This window comes from Anastrepha ludens, chromosome X (genome assembly GCF_028408465.1).
Source record: "Anastrepha ludens isolate Willacy chromosome X, idAnaLude1.1, whole genome shotgun sequence".
Taxonomy (NCBI): Eukaryota; Metazoa; Arthropoda; class Insecta; order Diptera; family Tephritidae; genus Anastrepha; species Anastrepha ludens.
This window is the reverse complement of record NC_071503.1, coordinates 78048481-78069721: the sequence shown is the minus strand read 5'-3', so window position 1 is coordinate 78069721 and position 21241 is coordinate 78048481. Positions and strand designations below refer to the sequence as shown.

The 21241-nt window shown below is 36.1% G+C and overlaps 1 protein-coding gene across 4 annotated transcripts in view; it reads right to left on the bottom strand.

Moving 5' to 3' along the window:
• The window catches only part of LOC128869321 (probable serine/threonine-protein kinase mps1), a 236573-nt gene that overhangs the window by 5922 nt on the left and 209410 nt on the right, over window positions 1–21241 (bottom strand). For 3 of the 4 annotated variants that reach the window (XM_054111849.1, XM_054111851.1, XM_054111850.1), the window contains exons 4-7: window positions 13580–14140; window positions 13363–13473; window positions 12275–12643; window positions 4376–4460 (exon numbers count right to left, since the gene is read on the bottom strand). In XM_054111849.1, coding sequence (XP_053967824.1) covers window positions 4376–4460; window positions 12275–12643; window positions 13363–13473; window positions 13580–14140 — 1126 coding nt within the window. The remainder of the gene's footprint in view (window positions 1–4375; window positions 4461–12274; window positions 12644–13362; window positions 13474–13579; window positions 14141–21241) is intronic. The other variant, XM_054111852.1, reaches the window with a different exon arrangement.

Sequence of the window (21241 nt, the reverse complement as noted above, 5' to 3'; positions counted from 1 at the left end):
TCTAAAAAAAGAGGTTAAATATCTAGTAATTATAAAAAACTCCCTTGGGAGGCCCACCTCAACTCAGCAATAAAAAAGGCAATGAAAAATCTTTGAACAACACAACAACTCTTGGGTAAATCCTGGGGTCAGAACCCTAAAATGACCTTCTGGATCTACACCCAAATGGTAAGATCTTTCGGGGCTTTGGTGTGGTGGTTATCAAAGCTTTGAATAGCTTCACATTCAAAACCTAATAGAGTGTAACAATGCACTCAACAAACTGTCCACTCATAATCAGGTCTCCTGATTTGGATACCAGGACATGAGGGACTCGAAAGAAACGGAAGGCAGACTTTTATGCCAAAAAAGGGGCAGAAGGGCTATTCATTGCGCTCATCCCATTTTTCGGGTTTAACAAAAATAATATAAAACAAGAAACCAAAAAATGGATCCAAACAAAAATCAGGGAACACTAGAACGGCACAAGCGGTCTTAATCACTCCACAAGTTTTCGAACTTCAATGCCAACGGAGACCAATCTGCTCTAACCCTAGAAAAAAAGGGACTTACTCTGTGGGTGCCCCGCAGGTCACTTTGCCTGTAATAAACACTTTAACACAATAGGGTTATCTAGCATAAGATCATGCAAGTCTTACTGTGATGAAGACGAGTCCATGGAACACTTAATCACCAACTGTGAGGCATTAGACCACAGGAGACACAGAATTCTGGGCTCGTACCTACTAGAAGAGGAAGACCTACAATTGCTCCCTCTTTAGGTTGGTTTTAGTTGGTTTGATTCTTCGGTATACTAAGTATATAGTTAGGGGCGCACAATAGATCAACCTAGTCGTAGTGCATGAAGACCTTAGCCTAACCCGTAAAACCATTACCATAAGTTTCACCTACAGCCTCTCATTGGCACCTATTCGAGTGAGGAAGAAACAAGCCCCGCCAGAATGATGGTTACTGCGCCAATAACAAATAATAATCCAAAAACCCTAGAAACACCATTTATTGTTTAATCATAACTCCAGTTTTCAGTACTTAGCTAAAATATTGCGAAACAAAAGTGAAAAGGTTTTAAAACAAAAGGTATTTAAATACAAGATATCAACATCTAATGCTAACATTTCTTGCTGCCTGATTTTCAACCGCAAAATTTGGCAATTCAAAGCATGTAGCTGTTCCGAATACTTCTCTTTCATCTTGTGCATCCGTTCCTGATGTGCAATTTCTGCTTTGAGCTCCTTCATTCTCTATATGAAGACCACTTACATATTTGTTGCTGCCTTTCCCTAATAACATCTGCTTTGTTATTATTTTTTTGGATAAGTTGGAAGAGACTCAACAATGCCGACGGACTCAGTTTCTAATGACTGCAGGAAATGCTGCAAAATCTGGGTTTGAGCAGGCGAAATTGGATTTGGAATCAAAGTGTAGCTCTCTATCAAAACTGTATTTCCTTCAACGTTATAGGCAATCAAGAACTGCATTTAAAAGTCGATTTCGTCTGGAAAGGAAATCTCGTAAACGTTTCCTCTTGCCATAGTATTTATATTTTTATTTAAAAAAACATATGTAAATATTTTTTGGTCGTTTCTGTCATTCATTTCAAGTCTGACTAAAATATTTTAGATTTTGATGAAAATGTATCCATTTTTTCTAAACTTTGTATAGGGTTCGAAATTAGAATTTGTTTTGTTTTTTTGTTAGACTGATTAGATTAGAATGATCTGTAGGTAGGTAGGTAAAATGGCAAGAGTACCGCAGACACACTTCAAGTAGCACTTTCATGCCGTTTTAATACCATAATGTGGATCACTACCAGTGCAAAGAAACATTTTTTGGGAAGAGAAATCTTCTACAGCCATCCAGTGCGGTTGATGTAGTGGCGGAGAGAAAAGGGATATAGGCTGGAGAATTTCTTCAAGTCATCCCCAAAGGGCACACTAAGGAATCTCAAGCGCGTAGCCGCCAGAGCCGGACATTTGCAGAGAAAGTGTTCAAAAGTCTCTTTATCTGCAGGACCCCCACCGCTTCTGCAATAGGGATTGTACGGAAATCCAAGCTTCTCCGCATGAGTACCGATCACCCAGTGACAAAGGGACACCGATGTCTGAGGGACAACTGAAACCGGTTCTGTCGACCCCTTCCTGGTAAGCTCGTCGACAATTTCATTTCCCTCTATAATCCTGTGCCCAGGAACCCAGATAAGGGAAATGTTTCCAGCTCGTTCGAGATGTTTGAGCTCCTCCTTACAGGAGTTCACCAGAAGAGAGCTATAATACGGCGACGACAGGGCCTTGATTGCAGCTTGGCTATCGGAAAAAATATTAATGTCTCCCTCCCAACAGCGATCCCGAAGCATTTTGCATGCCTGCAGGATTGCAAAGAACTCTGCTGGAAAAACACTGCTCGTTTCTGGCAGTTTAAAGGAGACCGAAATGCTGACTGATTTAGAGAAAACCCCCGCTCCCACTCCAGATTCAGAGCAGAGGTACCTATATCCGTGACAACTCTCCCCTCCTTCCAGTTTTGCCTGCTCGGAAAGATAGCCCTAGCAAAAGCCTCAAATCTCAGTTTGTGGATGGAGAGATCAGTGCGAAGAACAGAGAAGGAAGGGTAGATCTGCTTCAAGATGCTACTATGTCCTACAGGAAATTGTCTTCAGAGGCCAATATCCTTGAACCTGATAGCGCTCTGAGCAGCAATGGATTTAACCTGCAGGTCTACAGGAAGTAAGTGCAGAATAACGTTGAGCGCAACAGTGGGACATGTTCTACAGGCACTAGTGATGCCCACACATGCAGTTCTCTGCACTCTCTCTAGTGTAGTGGGGTTTTAACCCTTCTGAAGAGCTACCCACCAAACAAGCACCCATATGTCCAATTGAAAGAACCACTAAGTTGTACATCCAAAGTACGACACGTGGTTTGAGACCCTATTTTTTGCCGTACATAGATTTACAAGCGTAGAAGGCTATACTGGCCTTCTTAACTCGATTTTCTATGTGCAGCTTCCAGTGGAGATTGGGGTCAAGTATTACATCAAGATACTTGACTTCCGATGCGAGTGTAAGACACTGGTTGTTTGGTCTTGGAAGCTTAAAAGGCGGAGGCTTGTATTTCCTGGGGAATAGCATCAACTCCGTTTTGTCAGAGTTGACTCTGAGACCGCAACTGGCAGCCCAACTACTGAGTGTAGCCAGAACCCCTTCCAAAATTTCAGCTATTACTGATGGAAAGGGTCCTGATACCATTAGGACCAAGTCATCGGCATATGCTAACACCTTTGATGCTAGAATGATCTGTACTTTTATAAAAAAAAATAATAAACATTAAAAAAGGAAAAATAATCAAAGCTTGTCAAGGTGTTGCTTTCTTCGCGGGCTGTTTGTTTGTATGTATGAAAATCAATCAATGAATGCTCTTGCTAGTAATGAGTAACCAAATTTTTCATTTTTTTATTCTTCGTAATTCTTTTTGAGACCTGTTTGGTTCGTTGATGCAATATTTAAAGTTTTAATTTTCTTTTATTACATAATCGTTAATCGATATTTCCAACCAATGAATCAGTGTCAAATTTGGTATGGTACCGAGATTCAGATCACGCAAGGCTTTAATATGATCTTTTCTTAGCAAAATCCCTGTCGTCAGATATGGTTACTTATTGGTCAACCCTTTTATTTTATTATACTATTGTGAGAAGATTTTGATGCATGATGAAGTAGTTTACTATAATGTGCCCGGAGGCAAAATAAGGAATTTAGGGCTAAATTAAAAAAGAATGCCTAGTAACAAACGTTTATTTTAATATCTATTTCAAAGAAGCCAAGTGCTGATTTTATTTCTTCCTCTAAATGTTGACCGTTACGTCGGATATATTCTTGGAATCTCGCTTCTGTAATCCGTGCCACTCGCTGCAAAAGTTATGTCGGGATGCCTTTAACATCGTGAGCGATATTCCCTTTTAGTGCTAAGATGGTCGCTGGGTTTGTGTCACAAACTTTACTTTTGAAGTACACTCACAAAAAAGTCCATAAGAGTCAAATCGGTCGACCTGGGTGGCCAAGGTATGTCACTAAAACGGTTTATCTTTTTGTTATTTCAATTTTGAACTGTTTTCCACCGAACTTGCCTCAGCGATTATGAAGAAAATTAAATTTAAAACCTAGTTCTGCCACTGAACACCCTGTAAATGTTTGCATAAGCATATAATGAAATATATATATGTATGTACATATATCTAGGATATTCCTTCTTTAAGAGCTGGTTTAAGCTAGAATAGCATAGAATATTAAAAATAAATTATACTCGTATATTACTTAAAAAACGTATCACCTTTTTATTTCTTGCTGTAAGTGTATATACTTTATTCTTAAATTACTTACTATTTCTCGGCAAAATCTCTTCAGCATCTGTTGCTGGAGTGAAGATCTTGTGCAAGTCAATATGTTTCGTAGCATTTGAAGACTCCTGAATTCCAAGTTTAATAGTTGAAGTAACCCAAAGTTGAAATAATATTCCATTTTAAAAAGTTGATATAGCCAAAATTAGGAAGAAAGAAATATTTGAAATAAACATATGTACAAGCCCTTGTATGTATAATATGTAAAAATAAGACATTTGGTAAATATACGAGTATAAAATGATTCGAAGGCAAGTACTGAAAACAATACTTGCATAATTGATTAACAAAACATATTAAACTCATAGTCAACAGCAAAGACTTCTTTGCCTTTTTGTAGGGCTTTCTCAAAGGTAGTGTTATTTATAAATTTGTGTCATTCAAGAACTGTCACCATAAAATCGTCATTATAATGTCACTAAAAAAACGAGCATGCTTTCTCAATACATATATTACTTGTAATCAGGGATTAAAATTGCTCCGCTAATTCCTAGTTTTCATTTTAGCTCTCGCTACGTTTTGCCAAGCTACTGTACTGCTAGTAGCTCAAAACCATAACAACAAAATATTTTAAGTGCTCTCTGCATTTGGAGTAGTAGTAAAGAACTTGAAATCAACCGGATCCAAATTATTCATTTGTATTGTATCTATAGATACTGCTCTCGCTTCTGTTGCTATGCTAATACTGCCATAGCTGCTGTTTGAGCACTGTTCGTTTTTGTTTTATTAGATGCATTTTGTATGCGTTTAACGAGGTCTCTAGCCAAGGTCAATGTCAATTGAACTTCAAAAGGCAATGCATAAAAGAATTACTATAATCAAATTAATATAGTATTTATCGATCACTAGGCAAACATATTTATATCATATTTCTTGTTTACAATGTACGCATCTTTGCATGTTTCGCATCTTTGCATATACGCTTATACATATTTATGTACATACATATCTATTTACGTATATCCATATGCATGCATACATTTGATTATATCAACTATGTTTCAACTCACATTCTTCATATTCTATTTTTGCGAATTTCACTCACATCATTTTTTTGCCATATTTGTTTGCTCAGTTCTATGAGAAATTGTTTCTTAGCGGGATTTATTCGGTCACTAGGTTTGAAGCCACGCTTCTTTTCCACCACGCAGTTTCCCATTAATAATGATTTTGACAATTTATTGCTGTCTTGAAAACTCTCCTCCTGATCTTCGCTTTCGTCGACGACATATCTATTTATGTTGTATGTAATTATACTTTTCTCGTTCATCTTATAGTTAACTTTTTGATGTCATGCACTATGATTTTTCGTTTCAATTCTTATGTATCACGAAAAAATCATAAACTTAATATCCATATGAGCGTCATTTTAATCGACAGAATGCACGATCTTCTGCTCGTGAATGACCATGCAAATGCTACATTACATTTTGTGATTATATTTAGGAAATTGGCAAAGAACGAAGAATGAGCATGCGTTGGTGCCACAAATAAATAATTGTTCCAATGTACATATGTATATATGTATGTATGACCGATATTATACCCTACAAGACAGTGCTGAGCACTTTCGACAAAAATTCCAACACATTTTCAAGTATTTTATTAGTCTCTAATACATGTGCATTATCAGAATAGCATATACAACATTTTTTAATGGGAAAATCAAATATTTCATTTGATATTCTTTTCCCCTGTTCGGTGTGAATTCTATCTCTCTTTTACCAATAGTAATTTCATATAAGTGAAAAATATATCTACTGTATTTTAAACGCCAAGGCAACTCATTTGTATGCTTATAATTTGGCTGCTCTGAAAAAAGTTCTAGTGTGAAATTTGGCTGCTGTTGTTGTAAGGTCGCCATAGCCGAATGGGTAGATGCTTAGCTAAAAGTTGAAAATTCTCCGTAAAATATAAATTTTATAATTTTTAAATAAAACATTTTAACGAAACTCTTCAGTCTGATTACTTTTTAACGAAAATGATAAGTTATTGAGGGGTTTGTGCTGATTACTTTTTTATGACGAAAATTAATAGTTTGACCCATCAGTGCTAATTACTTGTTGAGAACAAAAATGAGAATTCGCCTTGCCTTTAGAGCATAGTAGATATATTTTTCAGTTATAAGAAATTGCTATTGGTAAAAGAGAGGTAGAATATCACACTGACAAGGGGAAACTATCAGAACTTTCCCATGGCTAGAACAAAAATGTGTAGTTGGATGAGGATAGTGATGATGATAATATGAGTGCTTATATGATAGTCTGCTGTCTTGTAGGGTAGACGTATTCAGGTTTGTAAGCGAATGTGTTTTTGCACGGACACATCTACACAATCATATATATGTATATGTGCCCAGCAAGAAGAGTCCCGGTCACGTGACCAGTCACGTTACCGTTACGCGTGACCGTTAAACGGTCACCGAACATTGCTCATTACAATCACTTTCTTAAGAGCGTTGGGGAAATCGTGCGAAAATTTTTGTGTACGTGTCATTTTCTATCCCTTTCATATATATGGATTCGTTTCAATGCCAGTTACATATAAACGTAGCAACAAACAAAATAACTTTCAGCGCAGCGCCGACAGCATAGCGTGATAGCCGAGCGGCTAGCAATGTGGGCTTCCTATCCAAAATCCTGGGTTCGAATCACAAAAAAAAAATTTTGATTGTACATATATTTTATTTTGTTGTATGATATGTTTATGAGGCGCTTTTTTTCATGGCAGAAATACACTCGGTGTTTTGCCATTGCCTGCTGAGGGGCGACCGCTATTAGAAAAATGTTTTCCTTAACTTTGGTATTTTCACCGAGATTCGAACTGACGTTCTCTCTGTGAATTCTGAATCTTAGTCACGCACCAACCCATTCGGCTACGGTGTTTGTTTATTTTTACTGATGCAAAAATGAGAAAAAATATATGAATAAAGTTGGCTTACTGCTTACACATTTTCCAAAGGTGACGGAGAACCAAAAAAAAAAAGTGGATTTTCAAACAAATACGAGTGCATGTGTGTTTGTAACATACAAAAAAGTGTAATTGTGTTAGAGTTTCGGTCACGCAGGTTTTGCTGTATACAGTTTGAAAAATTGTGTCAATTTCACGAATTAACTCTATCATTGCATTGAATATTACCAGCACCGAATGGTCTGCTTCCGGTAAATTGGGATTTATGCCTAGTTGGCGGCTCCTATTCTTTCTACATGAGCGTGAAATTCTACATGTGGGAATTTTACACAGCGATGATCTAGAAAGTGTTAAAAAGGGATAAAACGCATCCTTTTTCGATAGCTCCAATAAAAATTACATGCATTACTCTTTGGAAGATCCTAGGTTCGGTTTGATAAATGTCTAATAGAATTGAAGCGGGGACGGCTTTTTTGCCGTCGGGTTAAAGACTCAGGGTTGCTTTGACAATTTACTTGATGACAATTTCTTTATTTAAGAGCAACAGCAGGCCAATACCAATCAAATAATATTCGATTCGCACAAGAAACCCTGCAAATTATCACTTAAGTGGAAAGAAGTTATTTTTTGTAACACTGAGCTTCAACGAGTAGCTTCACAAATATAACAAATGAAAATATTTCACTACAAAATTAGTTTTATTATAACTACAAAATGTCAGTTGAAAAGCGGGCCGCGGCAAAAGTGTTTACCCGACCGAATTTTCCGACGGAAGCGGATCAGCTGATCACTACCCGTCAACCCGTTGCCCGCTATCCCGCTACGATTCTGTTCCGGGCCTTATAAAATTTCGAGCATCGATAATTTCGATTCAAAGCAAATTTTCCGCAATCAAAATGCAGAACAGCCAGAAAATTTTTTTTAGCTCGACGGTATGTAAATTGAAGGGCTTAGTTTTCAATTAAAATGATAAATAGTACAAAACACTCATAAGTATTAAATTCGAAAAAGCCAAATTTCCCCATCTCGCCTAAAACCTACGAAATTTGGTTCAGCTATTGCATACAGTTATATAAGTACACATCCGCATACAAGTGGAAAAGAACTATGCGGAACTGATTTGGAGAATAGTTTTGAACTAGTCCGATTTATTATAGGGTATGTATGTATCCATACATATAACTATGTCAATATGTACATTGTTTAATTTTAAGCTGAAGCACACAGGTACATGTACGTATTATAGGGTAAGAACAGTAACAGTTATTTGACCGATCATATGATCATATGACGGAAATATTCGGCAATGCTCAGAGTAAAATTTCTATCACATTCGTAATGTCAATGTGAACACATTTATTGAGGCACTTGTATATGTGTGATTTTAATACTCAAAATGTGTGAAAATAATACTCAAAACCGCTTATATTTTACACGGTTGTCATCTGTCAAAATATTTGATCTGCTTGAAAAATCTCTGAACGAAAACAAAACTAAATGAGTAATTTTGAATAACATATGTTCATATATTTACTTAATTCTAAAAAAAATTATTGGTAAATACATATGTGCATATGTATATTTTTTTATTCTGACCTATTAATAAGGTGGCATATACATATAGTTAAGCGCTTGGAACTTATATCAACTCAAGTAGGTTATTTTGTGTTGTTGCTTTCCACGTTATTCGTCAAATCAGACAGTCGGATGCAAAAAATTCAGCTACTGTTTCACATACTCATACATACATATATAGGGTGGGCCATGTAAGATTTGCTTTTTGAATCGGCTATAAAAAAAAACTGATTAATATTTTTTCAAACTTTTCACGCACAAACGCACTGTAGGAGCACGTCACGTGTTGTTTTATCCATTAACGATCCACTTTCACAAACACGATTAACAAATTGATAAACAAACTGTCTTCTTGGCAAATCTTTTTTTTTGGAATTTTTTTTTCAAATTTCTCACAGTTTGAGTAGAAGACTCACCACTTTGAAATTAGATTTTCAATATTTCCCAATTTTGTTCAAGCGTATAGCGTCCCATTTCGTAAATGTCAAACCTTTAAGTAAATTATGAACACATTTGACATGTAATTTGTGTTACCATTCTCAAAAAATATGCACCGCATCTTTTATGTGCGTGTGTACGTAATATATTTACATACATGTAAATATATAACAATGTGTAGGTGGGAATACGGCTCATGAGTAGTTTAGTCCCAAAGTAGAGGTGTCATAACCATAACGCCATAAATTTACTGATCGAACCAACATATGGGCAACACTAATCGGTTATAGGTGAAATGCCATAATTCGGTAGTATAACCATAACCGTAGAGACCAATTGAATTTTGGTTTTTCGCCGTAACCATAACCAGTTGCATTGTGATTTACTGTATTGTCCATTGGCAATTAGACATATTATTATCTTGAACAACACGTCTCTTATCAAAATTTGCCAATTGTTTCTGGGCAATGCTTATAAATTTATTTGCTTACAATTGTTCAATTTTCATTTTGAAATTTCTTCTCCTTTGACAATCAATGTTGCTAGTAAAATTTTACGGAGTACATAGCTCTTCGCCACTGGCTTTGAAAAGCTCATCCGTGGAGTTCAAGGAACTTGTCGGCTTTAAGGCGCCATATTATTATGTTCACCTCATCCGTGGAGTTCAAGGAACTTGTCGGCTTTAAGGCGCCATATTATTATGTTCACCTCATCTTGATCGGTGGAGGGGGATATGAGCTGTCTCCCTAAGTATGGCCTGGCTTCCTGTTCTTTATACGCTACACCACTATTTTTATCAACAGCGATGAGAAGTGGTTCTACAATATACTAAGTGTACCTGGGACGTAAGTTGGCAGGTACATTCACCTCTTTTTGCCTCTATTTTCCTCTTCTTGAAATGGCGTCTTACTCCCTCCCTCAATAATCGATCCTGCACTTTTCCGAACAATTAAATTTAAAAATTTTATATTGCGTCTTCTTCTTGCCTTGTCCGAACGTTTTAGGGCATGTGAGACACAAAAATTACTTTCTGAGTGTCACCCTCAAAAACCCGGCAAAAAAACCTAAAGTCAGGTACTCTAACCATGTAAAGGGCGTAACTAATAATTGCGTAATGGTGTAGATGTGACAAGCTGTCGCGACCATGCTATTTTGTCTGCTTTTGTAAATTGTGTTGTTTATTATTCAGCCACGGGCGCCAAATGACTACGGAAAGTTACACGATTTGGCACGAATGCACATGATAAAACTTCATCATGAACGATTGGAGAATACGCGTATTTCTCGCAGAGATAACGTGAATTGCCACAAATTTGACTCCGCCAAACTTTACCTTGAAGCGATTTTCTGAAGCTATATGTCTATACTTATAAGTCGCAATCGCGGGATAAATCAATATAACCCAGGCCATTGCATAAATTCAGCCAAATTTATTTTTATGCAGCTAAAACATGCGACACTGGGGTATTTGAACAATGTTGCAATCCGGGCATAATGGCATGCATGATCAGCTCAAATAAAGAAGAATTTAGTTACTACCTCGCGTAAAGCTTATTTTATTCCATTCCATTGGGCACGGTAGCGCTCACCATTCACTGTTACGTTACGATTCGCAGCATCTTTGAAGAAGTACGGTCCAATGATACCTCCAGCCCATAAACCGCACCCAACTGTGACCTTTTCTGGATACATTGGTAGCTCTTGCAATTCTTCTGGCTGATCTTCACTCCAAAATCGACAATTCTGCTTATTTACGTACCCATTGATCCAAAAATGAGCTTGGTCGCTGAACACAATTTTTCGATAAAAAAGTGGATCTTCGGCCAACTTTCCAAGAGCCCATTCACCAAATATTCTGTGTTGTGTTAGGTCGTTAGGCTTCAATTCTTGCACCAGCTGTATTTTGAAAGGCTTCACACCTAAGTCCTTTCGCAAAATTTTCCACGTTGTTTAGTAACAGAGGCCCAATTGCTAGGAACGGCGACGAATCGATAATTGATGGTCATCATTAACACTGGCCGATACAGCTGCGATATTTTCTTCAGTTCGCACTCTACGTAAGCGTGTTGGTCGTTTAATGTCCAATAATATTAAGTTTGTTCTAAATTTAGTCACAATAGCTCGAATAGCTGCTTCAGTGGGTCTATTAAACTCACCATAAAATGGAAGAAGCGCGCGATAAACTTTCTTAACAGAACACGAATTTTTATAATAAAATTCAATGATTTGCAAGCGTTGTTCGTTTGTAAGACGATTCATGGTTAAATTATAGACCAAACTGAAGATGTTTGACAGTGAAACAAAACATGAAACGTGCGTCAGCTGTTTAAACCAACTGTTTAAAAAGATAATAGCTAAAAAATCACCCGTTATGAGTATATTGCACCAGAAAAAGAACGAAGTGACCACCATCTCCAAAAGAATGCACCCATAAGCTATTGTAGAAGTCTTAAAGACACATTTTCTATCTCTTTCCAGTTTTTCTACACTGTTAAATTTTTAACAGAAACAAAACATGATCGCTGATAAGTTCTCAAATGTATTAAGTCTTTGATTTAGCAATAATCATTACGTGTGTAATAAAGTAATTGGATGCTTAATTTAAATATTCTCATTTATTAATTTTTAACGTTTCTGATTTTTGAAAGGGATTGTAAGTAGTTGTAGTATAAAGTATTTTTGTTAAATATCGAATAAAAATATCAAAATATTGTTGCAAATCAGGTGTGATGAAATTGTGGAAACAACTGATAGATATCATACTTGTAGATCTGCACAAGCTATAATCAAACCTTATATGGTATTTCTCTAAAAAAAAAACACTTCTAGAAATAAATATTTAGGTTTACATGTTTTTTTTATGAATATTTCTAGAAGTTTCATAGACAGTACAGCAATGGGTGGGACTTCCAGCTGATATAAATAATAGTACATTGTTAAATGTGTAAGAGTGGCATACCTTTGACTCGTAAGTTTCTGTTTTTCGGGTGTAACCATGTTCATCTTTAGTTTCCTCGATTGTCGAATATTTCGAAATATTTCCTTTTGGCTGATAAGGTGTGATTAGTGTTGGCTGGTGTTGGAATGAAGTATGATTAGTTTGTGTTTCTTGTTCTGGTTGTTTTTGTTGCTCTAATTGTTGTTGGTGGATTAGATTTTCAGCGGCTAATTGTTGAGCAATTAATTGTTGTTGACGTATTTGCTGTGCTAATTCTTGCTGTTTTTCTAGCAACTCCTTCTGCTTTTGCTTCAGTATAGCAATACTTTCCTGTTCTATATTTGATTCGACATCCGAAATGATATTCTTAATAGTTTCATTCCAGTTTTCCTGTGTATACATAATTATATAGTGGTATTAACTTCTTATAAAAATTTTTTAAAATCTCTGAACATTTGCTTTATTCAAAAACATAAACTTTTTGCATTTAGTAGTAAAGATCAATAAGCCTAATAGTTGTCAAATTTAATTAAAAGTTCGGTATGTATATATGTATGTACTTAAATGCCACAAGTTGCTTATTGATATCAATAACAGAGTATTTACGAATACTTCTTCAATATCGAAGAACACACTAGTACTCATCTACTCGGGACTTGTTGTTGTAAAGCCATAAAACCTCCCCAAATTTTTGTGGCGCTCCTTTTATTTTTGATATTCCAAAAACCGTCTATAATAGGGAAGGCGTCTCTACTTCACCAGTTAACCTCTAACTATCGCTCATGTCTCCGCGATTCAGAAATTGCTTTCAGATTTGTAATGGGGCAAAAACTACTCAGCGAAGTGATAACCTTCACTAGAGATGACGAGCGTATCCCGAACCTTGACTGTTATTGGAAAAAGCCTGATAATAGGTGCTGTTCAAGTACAGAGCGATTATACTTTTTGAACCATAAGGAGGTTTAAGATTGCGAAAATATGCGTTAAATGAATGAAACATTATGAAGATAGCACAACGCACTTAAACAGACATATATACATATATATGTACAGGTATATATTATATAATATATGGAACTCGGTAAAACAAAAAGTATTTTCATACATACCCCTTGGACATGCTGTGGCTGCTGCTGGTTAAGTTGCGTATCATCGATAAGCGGTTGCGCAGCACATAAAACTACTTTTCGCATTGTTGCCGCATTTTCATTTAATTTTACCTATTGTGAGATTCCGGTTTTAGTTCAAAATGAATATCGTAAAAAGAAATAAGAAATTCGGTTATATTAGATTGTTTTTAATCTATTTTATGGGCGTTGTTAATACTTTTAATTCTGTTGTACCGGGGTCAGTAGTTACTTGCTCCTCCTTAGCCTCGACTCCCAAGTGAGCTTCTTCGCCGCTATTTATGTCTTCTTCCTCATTTTCTTCATCTATCACATTTTCTTTTTCCTCCTTTGCTTGTTGCTGTTCTGCTACTTCGGAACTTGCCACCAAATTTACATCCGTTACAGCCGTTTTCATAGTTATTAGTGTAGAGGAGGCTGTCTCTACCCCCACTGATTTGTCATCACTAGATGAAATCGTTGACCTCTCATTATTGTTTTCTTCAACAACTGCCGCAATTTCGGGTTTATCCATTATTTTCACCGTTTCTACCACATCGCTACCACTTTCGCCTTCCTCTTCATCGCTGTCTAGCCCGACTTCCTCAATAATATCCTCAGACTTAGCTTCAGTCTTCATTTCTGCCTTTGAGTATTTGATCGGCAATTGGACAATGGTTGGCCCATCAATGTGATCACTGTCATCGGAACAATCTTCTATTTTGACTTTCTCATAGGGGGTTTCAACTGCATCGCTATATTCCAAATTTTTTTTAACCTCCTTGATTTGGAAATCCACAACGCAACAAAGTTAACGTAGGATGGTGTGCAGAACATTGTGCAAAAGAGTTATAAAATAAGAATACATATATGTAGTATGTATGCTATTTGTGAATGTATGCGTAAAGCTAAAAATTTACAGTTTATATTTTGTGTTACCAGAGAATGTTAATGGAATGAGAAGGAGCAAATGTTAAATGAGCTGTAGATTCATAGTAAGGGATTTTCAAATTCAACGTACCACACTAGTGGGTGATTGCATATATTTAGTAGAGAAATTCAGATTTTTTTCTATGTTTACCACACTACTAAGGGATTTCATATGATTTTTCACCACAGTAGTAAGGGACTCGTCGGTTTTCATGCTCACAGCGAAGGGAATGAATTTGCGATTGGGAAAGGTGCGTAAGAAGTCAATTCATGGCGCAGTTGCTAAAGTCGGCGGTATTGTTTGAATGGTGTTTGAGGCGCATATTTAATCCAGGTTCAAGTCCTGAATAGTCATACGTTTTTCCTTACCCCTGAACTATTTCTTCTTTACAACTCAGTTTGGTAAAATTGTTGAGTTTAATTTAATTGTAATTGCTTTAAAATACTGTTTTAGGTTTTTTTGAATTTGATATTTAGAAAATTTCTTTTCTGTATAAAATAGTACATACTGGATATGATCTGATTTTTATATAAATCAATCAAAGAGGAAATATGTACATATAAATATGCATATACATATGTATCTATTTAATCTCTTCAATCAAATCCAAACTATATTGATGACAAAATATCATTCTAATATCCTTCCAGAAAGCCAAACGCGCATACACACATACATATGTATATAAATATGCATACAAACTTTTAACGAATGCAAAATGTATGCATATAAAATAGCGAATCGAATAAATGGCCGATTTAGGAAGGTAAATTAACCACTGTAGATTAGCGCAAGCATGAGAGACATTTCATAGGCGTACTACATCGTTCCGTATTGGACTCGGGTTCATGTCCTGTACACACTTTTCATTGGTCGACGTTTTTATTTAATTTTTTGTATTTGGTTTAATTATAATTGATTTAAAATAGTGTATTCAGGTTTTTCTAATACCTGTTATTTAGAATATTGCTATTATTCATACTACTTTTGAACTGATTTATATTTAAAACAGCCATAAAGGTAATGCATATGAATACGCTTTCCTATATTTAATCTCTTCAGTCAAATCCGAACTACTACTTACATACAAATATTGATGAAAAAATATTCTAATATCCACCTAGAAAGCCAAACGCGTATACACGCATATGTGTATAAATATACATAAAAACTACCACCATTCTAACAAACGCAAAACACAAGCTTCTGCTCACACTTGCCACAGGGCATATAAAGAACAACAACCATTCGCTGGGGTCGCCTACTCCTTACCCTTCAGGAAAATACGGTACATCTACAATACATAAGTGGTTGTTCGCACACGATTCGCTAAAAAGGAGTCCGCGCGATTTACGTTTTTGCCGTTAACTCGAGTTATAAAAAAAACTAAATTTGTTTCCTTTTTATTTTGTTTATTTTTTAAACTCAGCAACTACTTCGATGGACGGGAGGAACAAGACTGACTTAAAACTATTTACATTTGTGTTTTTATACGGTAATTCAACATTGCATTTTCGTAATGGGAACGGAAATGCAATAAATGCTAATTTGACTATATTTGTTAAAATTTATTATTTTCTTTATTCTTCTTAAAGTTAATTTTTGAAACGGTAGCAATTCTCAGAATTGCGACCGAAAAATAATAAATAAATTTTTTAATATTATTTAGTATTGTATTTACAGTATGGGAGCGGAAGTGCAATATATACAGATTTTATTATTGCACTTAAGGTTCAATCAAAGCTTACCTATGTGTACATATTTGCTTACTCGGTATATTTTGCAATTCTGTTTTTCTTACTTGCCAAATTACATTGGTTTAATAAAATTGATGATTCTGTTTTAATAAAAAATTTTTTTATTCTCTTGAAATTTTATGGATTGCGACATGTGCCGGAAATTGATATTTGGTTACTGCTATTGCCAATTTTATTTGAAAATTCTTCGAATTTATCAGGTGCATTGGCTTTGAAATCAATGTACATAACTGTTTGTATATGTAACTCGCGCATTCAAAGGCACAGCATTGTGCCGAAAATTATGAATTATGAAGCGTAAACAAAACTGCCCCATAATATATATTACTTAGATACCTTTTTAGACCTTTTGTATGAAGTGTAACTTATATTTGGAATTTGAATACTTATATTAACCCTAGAACACACACCCGGGTACAACTGTATCCACTTCAACTTTGAAGTGTTGTAACTTTTGAACCGCAATACCTCTATACCGCTAACTTCGGATCTAGGAAGATTATTTAGTTTTGAGTTCAAATTCAAAATTTGAACCAGATCGGACCATTAATTCAGGAGCTACAGCCTTCCAAACACATTATATACGTAAACACACACCCGGGATACGTTTGTACCCCAATAGTAAAAATCCTCATAATAATCAAAAAAAACATTTTTTATACTATTTTTTTATTTGAAAAATTAAAAATATTCATTTCACACATTATATGATTGACTTTTATTATAAAAATTATAAAAATGCATCTTATATCTAAGGAAAATCATGGCAAATAGAGCAATTTGTTGATGTGACCGAAAGTTCAAGACACATTGGGTTCTTACATTTGGCGCACAGCTTTCTGGTTTTTCTACGGCGTTTTTCCTCTTGTGCGTAACATAAATAGCAAGATCCGGACACAGGTTTTGGCGTGCGCGCTGCGGCAGATGTTGATGCTGCTGTTGACACCATTGATTCCAGCGGTCGGTTGAAATATGCTTCTGGCTTCAATAATGGGCATACACAATGCTTCAGCCAAGCTGCGCAGGATCTGCTTACGCTTGTTGTTTGTTCTCCAAGGCAACATAGGGTTATTCAAATCGTAGACAATGTAGGCTGCAAGAGCTGTAATGTCCAACATGTTGAAGAACATCGCTAGTGGCCATCGTTTTGTTTGTCTTTGTGTTGGATATTCCGCAAACATTTGGTCCATTCGATCAACACCACCTTTGGTACGATTATAATATTCAATTATTTCAGGTTTCCCACTGTCAGCTATTTCAGCATCATTATGCATGGTCGAAAGCAAAATTACTGCTTTATTTTTTTTGGGAACATAAGAGCACATTGTCACATTATTTTTGAAGCCAAATGTCGTTGAACCAATTGTCCTGTTTTTGTTCTGCTTCATTTCTTGAGGAATATATGATTTGTTTTTGCGCAAAGTTCCAACGATCGTGAGTTTCCAGGAGAGAAGCAGTTCTGCAACTGGCAAGGTCGTAAAATAATTTTCCATTGTAATGTTTCGGCCACTTCCTTGGTATTTGGCAGACAAATCCTTCACCACTCGTTCGCCTTGGTTCGTTTCCCTGCCAGTTTCTGCTTGGCCGGTATATATTTGTCCATGCAGTGGATATGCATTTGTGGCATCGCAAATCCACCAAACCTTGACACCATATTTAGCGGGTTTTGACGGTATGTACTGCGTAAACCGTGTGCGAAAATATAAATAATTGTTCATCAATCGTCAAGCCTGAGCTGGGCTTGTAATGTGTAGCAAGATTATTGTTCACCATCGTCCACAACTCACTGATCGGTGCTGCTTTATCAGTTAGTAAGCGTGTTGCACGAGTGTTTTTATCGTCAAATCTTAGGAACCGCAATATCGAACAGAAACGGTTGACTCCCATTGTGGCGCGATATAAAGGATAGTTTTTGACGCTCCATAAATCTCGAACATGTTCTCCATTGCTATGGTTCGCACCAGTCATAATAAGTATGCCAAAAAATGCATACAGCTCTGTTATTGACACAGGCGTCCATGACTTAGGAGTTGTGTTTGGATGCGCATTGTTGTAAGCATTATAAGTTTCTTTTGCTAACTTATTTGTGTGGCGCATAATTATATCAGCCATTTCAACGTTCATGAAACATTTGAATGTTTGCTCTATTGACAACATTTCAGTGCATCTAGCTGGTCCAGAACGTTCTCTTATAATATTTTGTCTGAGTATCTGACGACTTACATTTGGTTCTTTCATCCACTCAGTACCATCACGTGCAACAAATTTTTCGCCACTAGCAGGTAATTCATTATTTTCTTCTACTTCCGCATAATCAGGTAATACTTCTGCGGCACTTTGCGAAACTTCAGCATCGTCATCAGCAATTTCAATGCCATTGAATTGAATTTCTTCTTCATCTTCTGAGTCAAAGTCATAGGGAGCGTCATCGTCACAAATTTCATCAAATAAAGATTGTATATATGATTCTCGCTGTGCCTCAGTTAGCCTGCATAATAAAAAAAATTAGTATATGTTTACATTTTTGCTTATTTTACATTTTTTACCTTCTATATGCTGCACTTGATAAATATTCGTTTCTTCTTGAAGTCATTTCGTATCCAGTTATTTATAGTTTCAGTTATATTTATTTTCACTTAAATTTTCACTTCTTACACTTTTGAGCACCAAAACAATAATGAAAATATCAACACGCAGCATTTATAACAACACCTCATGTGAAAACAACCTTTGCAGCTGCATATAAAATACAAAAACCAGTTATACCAGTGTGCTCATATCGCGACCTTTTTGCACATATCTTTTGAACCAGGTAGAATATTTCAATGAAATAAAAACCAAAATGTGTATACGTTGTTACTCTACAAGTATATTATTATAAATTATATTATTTTGTTTTGCATTTATCAGAACAACAACAAAAACAAAAATCCACTGTTGCATGTCCTGACTTTATTTGCCCATATCGCTGGAACCAGTAGGAATATTCGAATGAAACAAAAGACAAAATACTTGTTATATATTAAAATATACATTAAAAAAAAAAAAATCATGGAAATCGGTTGAATAAGCATTAAAAAACCCGCAAAATAAGGTCCCGGGTACAAACGTATCCCGGGTGTGTGTTTACGTGGTATTTTCTGGGTGTGTGTTCTAGGGTTAATGCCGAGTGCTAAGTGTTAAAGCTTTGACATACAAAGTACATATTGAATGAAAAATTTTGGTTAAAAAATTTGAGACATCGGTCTCTGTTGTTATGAACAATACTGCACATCAACACAACTCGCAGAAGCTTCAGCGATTTCTTCAATATTAAATGTTTGGCACTTTGTGCTTCATGCGAAGGCTGAATGTCTGCAAAAAAGCCGCACTCTTATTTTAGAGTAAGCTCATTTCTTTGCTGCTAATATGCATATGCTTTTGTGCACCTTTTATCAATTTGGAGATTAACTTTATATTTATTTTCCACGCGAGAACTAAAAATAATGGTTTAGAAATTTTAACCAGTATCGAAATGTTCGGGCCAGAACTTTTTCATATACTACTTGTTGCTTTTTTTTGTACCTCTTACTGTAGCTTTTGCGAACTCTTGACTCACAGAAGCTGCGGCTGTCGAGCAGTTGGAAGACATGTTTACATACATAGAAGCGTGCATACATACATACGGAGCCGCGGCCACTCGACATCACAAAAATTCAAGATTTACAAAATATTGGCAAATAATTTCAATTCGACGCGAAATATTCCAATATTGACTATTTTCGAATGGTCGAGAAAATTGGCATATGGGCGGCTCGTTTTATGAATGAAAGTACCTTGCTCTTAGAAAGTTATGAATGAATTTACTTTTGTTGTGATATGCAATATTTGAGACTATTCAGCGCGTCGCGACTAAATGAATCATGGCCGTCGCGACTGCGTATACGAATTTATTTTGTTATTGTAGTCGCTAGGGTTAGATTTTGGCTTTGCATGACATACTTATGTTGAGGTATGTGTTTTTGTTGTGTTCTAGAACATTTTGGAATGCGTGGTGGCAAAACGGACTTACAATATTCCGTTTAGCACTACTTTCATCTGTTTGCAAAATGCATAATTATAGCATAAAGTCACGTTGCATTCAAGAAAGGAATACAGTCACATTGTGGGAACGAAAATTTGTCTAGTTGCTACGTTAGCAAAAATTCGTGGGAGCGCAAAATATTTTGCGAGAGCGGAATGATATCTGATATCTTAATTCCTCCCCCCGTAAGATCAATCGTCCCGATTGTTAGTAGACCGGCAAATCATTAATGCTGCGGAATCCGCATTTAGTCTTGTGACAAGAGGGTTCATCAGGATTCAACGCCTTCGGCTCTGATCCTTCGTTAACTATATTTGTTATTTCAACTTTTGACTTTGGTTTGGTCCTCAACTTGTAGAACATTGCGGACACACAGGAAAGTAGTACGACTGACATGATCAAATTAAATGACAGTGTTAAATTTTCTTTAGTGGATATTGAGTTTATTTATTCTATACTAGCGTACCCTCGCCCGCTTCGCTAGGCGATAAATTCAATGATTTGCTGAAAGAGAATAAAATTAATACGAAACAAAGCAAATTCTTTGATACAATTTCATTCGAACTTTATTGTAACACTTTTTGGTAGACAACGTTTTTGGGGTTTTCATCTTTCGCGTGAATAATGACGATGGTTTGCCAACTCGTGAGCAAGCTACATACAATTGTCCATGAGAAAAAATTGGGTATTCTAAATTAATACCGCACATTTGTAGAGACTGTCCTTGCGCCTTATTAATTGTCATAGCGAAGGCAAGGCGAATAGGGAACTGCAAACGTTTGAAATCGAATGGTAAATCCGTTGGAATCAGTGGAATTCAGGGTATCAAAATGTCTTCTCCTTTGTACTTCCCTTTCAAAATTGTTGCTTCGATAACGTTACCCATTAGCTTCTTCACAGCGAGTCTGGTACCGTTGCAAAGTCGGGGCACATTACTATTGCGCAGCATAATAATCGGTGCTCCAATTTTTAATCGTAAATTATGAGGTGGTAAGCCTGGCAAATCGAGTGAGTTTAAGAATTCAGTTGGATAATTTACGACCTCATCTTGATCAGTAATAGTGTCCATTGACTTATACGCAACTATGTCACCAGGTATTTGATCTAAAATAGCTGAATTTATATCATTGA